Raw genomic sequence first — 9,019 nt, 5'->3', positions numbered from 1 at the left:
TTAGCCGGTGTCATGTGATTATGTAATTTTTGTGTCCATAGGATAGAAAATATTGTACGTCAGTCATTCTCCAATCCTAAAATTGGTTTAAAAACAGGAGTTAGCCCTCATTTCTACAAAATAAAAACGATTAAACTATTCGTTCTCAACGAAAACAAAAACAAGAATCTGAGGGAAATGGAAGAAATATCTCCTAATGTTTTGTAATCCCTTTATCCAACTGCCGCATTTTCCGTGTGAGCCTTTGCTATTTGTTTACATTTGATTAGTTTATCGTCTCACCAGTTCTTCACGTGCTTCGCGTAGTCTGCAAGCTTATAGAGAGGCTCGAAGACGTAGTACACATCCGAGCTGTGGTCAATGATGTCCGCTGTTAGACTCGACCCACTGCGGACGTAGGTCAGCAGTATGACCTTCTGACCCCGTGCTTTGAGCATGCTCGGTGAAACACGGGGTACATCAGTAGGAGGTGGTGACGTCAGCAGACTCCAGAACCATCCATCGTCTCCTGGCTTGTCTGCACGGCCTACACGAAACCGTCCTCCACTGGACTTTATTTTCCGGAATGTTTCGTGGATGAATTTGTGTGGAGCTACCTGTGTGTGCTGCGGTTGTTGTGGTTGACTGTAGCTTCCGTTGGTCACCATGTGGGGGGAACAGTCAACCGTTGTTGCAGTTGCATTGTCCTCTCGCCCTGATCTCAGCATGGAAGGCGTGCTGGCCTTGCTTACCTTGAGGTCTGCTGGGGAAGTGCACTTCGGAACTGTGTCTCGCGGGAAATGATGTTTAGTTGGTGTCGAGAGTATATAGTGCTGTACTGCAAGAAGACATCATCGTCATCATCATGTTGCTGGTTGTCAATGTCCAAAGAAACGTCTATACACACTAAACAGTTGTAGAGAGAAGAGAAGACAATTTAGTGTAAGACACAAGAGACCGCAATAGAATAAGACAGAAAGACGCAGAAACAGAGTTGGGCATCGAGAGGGAGAGAGAAAGAAAAGTCAGCTTACCGTAGATGAAGACAGAGGCCATTAGGCAGAGAACACACATGACAACCACCATCCATGACAAAGCATTTCTTGGCATATTCATGATCCGCTTACTTGCTGTCGATCTCTAGTCCCTACGGGACATCGGGACTTGTCAGAGGTACACCACAAAAAAGTAAGCCTCAGCGCCGAGAGGGTTAATTAATCAAGCGACTTCGTCAGTAACTAAATCAGCTTCCTCTGGACACGCGACAGTCAGCGAGGACATTGGACAGAAAGCAAGCATAAGATTAGTTCTCAATTCAAAATGTCTTCTGGTCCACCACACACACCGGCTGTTGCCCTTCGTTCATTGGCATCGAAGAAAAAAATAATTAATCGATGATTACAAAACACAAAAGCTGTGTCATGCGATGCTGCGAGCCTGTAGAAACCTCAGTCCCGGATGTTCAGGCTGCCACAACAACAGTACTTGTGATGAAGTGGATGAGTAGAGTGGTGGTGGTAGTAGTGTGGGGGGAAAGAGAAGTGACTGCAGGGTAAGGGTCAACGGAAGGAGACAAAGACTATTGTCGACAGTGTCAACACCGGTCCGCACAGCCTTCCTATGAGAGCCGAGTGATAAATAATTTCGAAATTTACTGATTACTGCAACGACGATGGCAACGACACCAGCAACACCTACAACTAGTCTCCCGCTGTAATATTATCACTACTAGTGATGTAGTTACTGACAATGTTTCTACTGCTTCCTTGCTGACGATTCTCTTGTGCACACTCTCATGATTTAGGTTCTTATATGAGTGTGATTCTATGATACATAAACACTTTGTCACATTTTGTCAGACGAGCCACCGTTTGCCCACCCCTATACTAGACTGTCAAAAGATAAATTACAAATAAATTGAAGCTCTTGATACTTTCTTAACATGTAAAGCAGGAAAGTCTCCTTCATCCCCATCCTCCTTGCGAGAGGAGGGATATAATAAATCCTCTAAATGCCGGCGCGAAGGAGTACTTCGACCTTCCCTCATTTTTACCCGCGGGAATACATCTGATAGAAGCTATTCTATCCACGTTACAGGGCAGTACCCAAAAACCCCTTAGTCCTCCTCACCATGCACAATTTACAGCCCTTCTTATTTAACCAGCTAGGCTTTGCCAAAAGGTTCACGAAAACACGAGAAGAGGACGAGAAGAGGACGAGAAGGGTCTGGCCATCTAGTCCAGCATCGCGCTGTAAACATTCCGTTTCCTTGCAACTGCCACACACAATAATTTCTCTTGGTATTGATAATAAGTTTCTATGACAAGTTCACGTGTACGTGTGGACCTTAGTCCTTGTTGACAGACTATCGTCTTTCACGGTGTTTTCTGAAGGCAACCGTACAGGTCGATTCGGATATAACCCTCTCATTCCATTGATTCTAGGTTCGATTCCACAAAAGAACCGAAGAAAATCTATCATGCACGCAAGCAGAAAATGTTGACAAAATTTTACAAATAATTCCCGCAGAAGACGAGTGTATTGATTAGAGCTCGGCTAATGACTTTTTTTAACAAAGCAGCTAACAGTGAAATGGCTGGCAGTCCACACGTGAAGTAAACATGGCAACAATAATTATGTGTAAATTAGTAGGAGAAAAACTGATTGTTAACTGATTACATTAATGGAATTTGCTATTTAATCTTATTTTCTTTAATCGTTGACTTCCAAACTCGGCCAAAAAATCTGTCACTAATCTTTTGTCTTTGGCAAAGAGTGGGCAACCACCACCACCGCAACCACCACCTCCACTACCATCACAACCACCACCACCAGGTGGACTGCAGCACTGTAGATGTGATTGTAATCAATGTCAGTTCGAACTGACGGCTAGTGGAGCTCGAGGAGGAGGCGTGTATCGAGGTCCACTTTCTGCCTTGGAAGGAGAATACGAGCGGCATTATCTCGCGCCTTTTTTACTCTCCCTCTTGAAGTTCATCCAGCAGACGGTTAGGGAGATTGACGAATAGAGTGGCAGTAATCCAGCCAGAAATCACACACAAGCAGACATGGGATGTTTCGTGGCAAGAACTGGCAGTAAGGGTCGGAGTGACTGATCGAACGAAACTCAAGGAAGATGGACACAGACTGCATTGATTCAAGAAACAATCAGGCTTTGATGATACTACCAAGATTTTGGATGATCTGGAGAAGGTGGAGACAGAGAGAGAGAGAGAGACAGAGAGATGTTAACCCTAGCAAAAGTAAAAGAAGAAAAAGAATGACACACATTTTAATTTCTTTTCAGATTCTGTTGAAGAGACTTCAGTTTTGTATTCATTAATTTTCAATTTGTTGATGAACCTCTAGGCTTTCACAATCTGTATGTTGTACAGTAAACCAGGTTTACTGGAGTTGTGCACCAAAGGGTAGATACTAGCAACTTTGTATTATCAGTATAATGTCATACTGAAGGCCCAAAAGGCGGACGGTGGAACTAACACAACAAATAAAAGAAATTCAGAAGCAGTAGGCCGGAACCCATTCAAAACTGGGCCAAAGAGACCGGAAATAACACGAAGGCTCTGGAAAAGGATGTCAAGGTCGAGTGTAGGAAAAGAATCGAGAATTTATGTAATGGTGGAAAATGACAACCTTTAAAATAAACTCCACAAGAAACAGAAAAAAAACGTAAAGACAATCGATCGAAAAAAAAACTTAAGAGGAGAAAAAATGCAAGGTGCAACAGAACCAAACCAAACCAACCTGTAAATACAAATGAAAAAAGAAGCCTTTGCATTTTATAGTATGAAAACGAACGGCCATTGAAGCCACCAGGATCGCACAATACATGGTCCACTTGGCGAGACACCTGAGGACGGAGGACTTACGAGAACACAGGCGCCATTGGATGTTTGTCAATGAAAGGACCACCGGTAGTGGTCTGAGGGGCTCAGCAAAGTAGTTTACTTCAAACGAAGTCGAAAAAAAAGAGTTAAATCAACACAAATGATCAAAGAGGGAAATTCTGCTGTGCTTGCCTTTTTTCCCTGCTCCTGCTTAGTTTTATTCTTATCTTTCCTCCTTGTCCATTCTTCGCTCATTTTTTTCTTCTCCTAAGACAATTTTCTATTTTGCGACCTTAGTTTTTCTCGTGGAATAGTAGCTTTTGTTTTATCTTGAGTTTTTCTAGCTCCTTTGTTCTGTCAGATTTTCTTTATTCATGCACATTTTTAATTATTTCTTTTTTTATTGAAGTGTATTAGTTCGTGAAATGATGGTTCTCTTGGAATCCAAGTTCCCGCTTCAATGTATTAAACTGAAGTGTGAGTATTTATTTCCTTCTATCAATTTATTTATTTACTTTTATCACTAATGTTTTATTTGCTGTATTTTCACGATTTTAAATTTCTGGTCTCAGTAATTACTATTTATCTGTCTTTTCTTCTGTTTCTTGTTTTTTTTCTAGTTATTTTAGGCTTCATTTTGTAAACTTACTTTCATAATTTTTATTACTGTGGTCCTCCCATTTCCTAAAACATTTTCGCATTTTAAAATATAAGCCTTTGTTTTAAGTACAAATGTAATAATGATTTCCAGTTATTTCCTACAAGTCCTTTTTATTTCTGAATGATGTGTCTGAGATCGTGACTTACTAATACTACACCGATCGTATGAGAGAATTATTTCTTTTTTGCAAATTTGTGTCAGAAATTGTCAGATCGTTAAAAACCGCGGCCCAGACTTATCTATAAAGTCGTTGGACAAAATAACCTTTGGTGTGTAATAGGTGAATGGCAATTGTATACTTGGCAAACAGTCAAACGATTTGCTTGACAGAAAACATCTCTCATGCAAATGATGTACGACTGTGTAGTACAGGGAGTAGAACTGCTTTCTTACAGAGATTCACAAGTCTTTATTTCTTTGTGCTTTCTGTTTTGTGGAGGTTCTTTACTGTTAAGCAGAAGACAGCCTGTTGAAGGTCTTCTTACCATGCGTTAGAGACGGTGAACCACTTTAATTAGCTATGGATTTTTGTTTGAACTTTTAAAATTTTCCTTCTTCGTTTCCTAAAACCAATCAGGCATGAAATTCTGAAATTGTTTTTGCGAGAAGGTGAAATGTGTGAATATAAGATGCATTTCGCTGTAGTGTCAGCACCTGCAGCAGGATTTCAGTTTGTCAACAATAGTCTGTCAACAAAAGTCTGTTTGTCAACAACAGTCTGTCAACAATAGTCTGTGAACAATAGTATATCAACTATAGTCTGTAAAAACGAAGAAATGAAGGGCTGTCACCACCCAAACATCACCACACCCAGCAAGTTTAGTGACGACGACTGTTCATAGTAAACAACAGCTGTTCATTGTTTTTATTGACAACTGCAGGGGCAGCATCGGTCATAGCTACAGAACAGTGTTTTCAATGAACATTCAAACAAAGTACGTGGATGGTGGGTCTGAAGAGAACTGACTGAACATTCATCTGATGTACAGATGTCACGTGCGATACGGACACGCCTTCAATACAACAAAAAATATGTTTAGAGTATATGGTATAGACTGTCACTCAAAAACATATATAAATGGTTTGTAGAGCTTAAAAACTGACTGAACAAAGAGTTGGTTACAGACCAATGGAATGAATAGTTAAAATGTGCATTTTTTCTCCCGAAAACATTCTGTAAGAGAAACAAACTTGATGTCTGTACAAGAGATGCAACGAGCAGGAAGTGCAAAGAATAACAATAATGAACATGATATTGATTCCATGCGCGCGCATGTATAACGTATGTACACGCATGTACAAAGGCACCAAACTAAAACCAGAGCATGCACGCTGGAGTGCATGATTGTATATTTGTATGTTTGTGTGTTTGTCCATGTACTCGAGTGTACTTTACATTTCTGACAAAGTTCGCAATGCTGAGTTTAAGTTTTTTCTAGACTGACTATCCATTCAGATGCAATTGCTTTTGCGCATAAATGTTCAAGTGCAAAATTATTTTTATATATTGATTCACAATAATATACCTTCTATTGAAATCTGAGTTCTAGTCAGTTGAACATTACAGCTTTAATCTTCGTCATGCAAAGAGACCAAGATATTTTTTAAAGGCCTCAGTCCAGAGTTCATTGGTATAAACCTAAACATCACAGTGGCTCAGGTTGTACACGTGTCAGTAGTTAGAGTTTAGACCATTCTTAGAAAGGCAATAACAGGTTTTTTGAGAGAAATTTATAACGAAGTTAAAATGGATTTTAGAAAAGAATCCTGTTTTGTCAAGAGGTTGCTAGCAACTTTGAACTTGTCTGATATTAAAAAAACTTACTGGTCATTTGCACAACGAATTTATAATTCTAAACCCTAATAAGACAACTCTACTTAGTTATGAAACTTTCTCAAAATACTTTGTTTCAAATTTTTAAAATAAAACCGTGTAAGCCGGACTTTCTCTCTTGTCAGAACAATGTCAAATGGCATTTATGAAAAACGATTATTTATGAAAACAGAAAAGGACTTTTTTATATTCAATGAGAGCGAAATTACTGACTAGTGATCTTGTCAAATTGACAACTACGGTAACAAAGTTGCTTGGGTAGGTAATGTGGTGATCACAGTGAGTGAGGAGGGTGACATGCACGCCAAAGAGTGACAACAGATCACCACCAGTCGACAGACCAGCTCGATCTGTGTCACGAGTTAAACTACAGTCTGCAAGTATACATATGCAAGTATACACCTGTCATGTCCTGTGCCGGTTATTGTTTTTAATTTTTTTTTTTAGCCATCTACACTTGTCATGTCCATACTTTTGTTCAAGCACAGATCTTTTTGTCAGCCCAAGGCATTATTGGTTTGTCAGAATTATGCTCCATGCAAGTTTTAAAACTAACTTGGCAGACTTTCAGGTCTTTCTGTGTGTTTCCCTGATTCCTCTTTGCATTTTCTATGTTTCTCTTGTATTACTTGCACGGTAGTTTATCCTTCCGTCCTTCATGTTTTGTTTTTGAGTCCAGCGCTGAAAGCAGGCTAGTTCATGAGTGTAATGATCATGCCTAATAGAAAGTCACACAATAATAATAATCGCTAATAAATCGCTACCTAGGGACATTAGCAAGGTCTACTAAACCTCAGCTATGCCTGACCGACTTAAGAAAGAAACCGCGACGGTTGAATAACTTCAAACCCTGTTTGTTCTTAACTGAAAACTTAGCGGGTAATGAAACATGTTGACTGAATAGGCAATCTGTCATGGTCCTCTGAAATGGCCGAGTTGTGTATAAAACACAAAACGAGCGGACAGCTCTGAATTTTAAGTCAACATTCCATATCGCATGACATTAAGTCAATGGCGTATTTCCATAAGCTGTGTGACAGTTACAAAAATCATGACAGGCATCAATGTTACACACTTCATCTCACACACACACACACAAACACATAAGCAACTTTAACAGTCTCTCTTGAGGCGCGCATACATAATCAGTTATTTATATGCACATCTAAAAATAGGTATAAAAAATGTATGGCCTTATACCGAAAACTTGAATGAAATTTGATGAAAAAGATGCAGTCTTGGATGCTAAGCTGTCAGACACACATGAGCATCAACACACACACAGCGTGCACACTCACACACACATACACTTCTTTGACATAAATGTATACACAAACTAGGAAAACATTTTCCTTTGTCAGGACTTATTCTCTTTTTCTCTTTTTCCGTGTCCCTCACACACTTTTCTCGTAAAATAAACTTGTTGCGATGACCCGCTAGAAACTGTTGACGAGAAACATGTCATCACATCCTCAAACCGTTAGTCAGCATCACACGCGATGTTCAACATTTGTAATAAACCGCATTACCGTGTTCAACAGTTGTAATAAACCGCATTCTTGTGTTCAACAGTTGTAATAAACCACATTCCTGTGTTCAACAGTTGTAATAAACCGCAATCCTGTGTTCAACAGTTGTAATAAACCACATTCTTGTGTTCAACAGTTGTAATAAACCGCATTCCTGTGTTCAACAGTTGTAATAAACCACATTCTTGCGTTCAACAGTTGTAATAAACCGCAATCCTGTGTTCAACAGTTGTAATAAACCACATTCCTGTGTTCAACAGTTGTAATAAACCGCAATCCTGTGTTCAACAGTTGTAATAAACCACATTCCTGGTACCCGAGCCATTGCACACGCACCTCTCCAGCACAAGCCCTTGACATTTACCGAATGCCAGACTTCAAACGAATTTCGAGAACTAAACACCTTTACACCTTTGTCTCCAGAGTGTTCTGCCCTTCAAAGTTCCCTCCCCTCCTCCAAGAAAACAAAAAGTCTCCGCAGTACACAAGAGACAGACGACGAAACGTTTCCGTCTCCTTTCTACAGTTCGACAGTTCGACAGTGTCACACCATAAACTGTCATGACATCAGTGGAATTTCGACTCCTGAGTGAGTGACACCTGACAGTCTAGGACAGGCACGTGATACCTGGAGTTAACTACCTGTGACGAGTAGGCTCTGTATCGCCGAGGTGTTAGCAAGGCCGTCTCCACTCTGAGGAACAGAGAAAAGTTTACAATTTGTATGCATGTGTGTACGACACAAGATTATATATACATTATATACACTGCTTGTGTCTATCAGGAAAGATAACTCATCACCTGTCTCATCCACAGTACCTTCAGTCCTAAGCAACTAGACATATATATATATAAACGTAATGTAGTGCTCCTGTTGTTGTGACGGACACAGTTGATGGCTCTGGAATGTCTTCCCGTCCTTCTATTAAATCCTGATCTGTCCCGGCATGCTTTGCGTTCAGGCTTCGCCTTCTTGCGGTTGTCTATTCATGTATCTCTATCCAACCTTTTGCTGACTTGTTCTTGTTTGTGTACGTATGTGTGTTATGTGCATTTGTGTCTTTCTTCGTGGGCTTGCTATTCTTTTGTAAAGTTCATTAAACTTTATTATAAGTATCAAAATGCTCAGCAAGTTCCCCCCTCTCTCTATATATATGTGTAAATTTAT

The 9,019-nt window shown here is 40.0% G+C and overlaps 2 protein-coding genes across 2 annotated transcripts in view; both read right to left on the bottom strand.

Annotated features, from left to right (window-relative positions):
* Position 1: 1 nt before the first annotated feature.
* LOC112561983 lies at positions 2-1,460 on the bottom strand. The gene is made up of 2 exons (XM_025234875.1): positions 1,014-1,460; positions 2-817 (listed from the first exon to the last, which is right to left on the bottom strand). The coding sequence occupies exons 1-2, from the start codon at positions 1,093-1,095 to the stop codon at positions 279-281; spliced, it is 621 nt and encodes a 206-aa protein (XP_025090660.1). The 5' UTR covers positions 1,096-1,460; the 3' UTR covers positions 2-278.
* Positions 1,461-5,345: 3,885 nt separating this feature from the next.
* LOC112562868 (probable G-protein coupled receptor 139) overlaps positions 5,346-9,019 on the bottom strand; it is an 87,133-nt gene continuing 83,459 nt past the window's right edge. The window contains 1 exon segment of the mRNA XM_025236440.1: positions 5,346-8,545. Within this exon segment, the coding sequence (XP_025092225.1) occupies positions 8,419-8,545 (127 nt within the window). The 3' untranslated portion in view covers positions 5,346-8,418.

Source organism: Pomacea canaliculata, linkage group LG4, assembly GCF_003073045.1.
Source record: "Pomacea canaliculata isolate SZHN2017 linkage group LG4, ASM307304v1, whole genome shotgun sequence".
NCBI classification, from domain to species: domain Eukaryota; kingdom Metazoa; phylum Mollusca; class Gastropoda; order Architaenioglossa; family Ampullariidae; genus Pomacea; species Pomacea canaliculata.
Note: the sequence above shows the minus strand (reverse complement) of the source record. Positions and strands in the feature narration are given on the sequence as shown.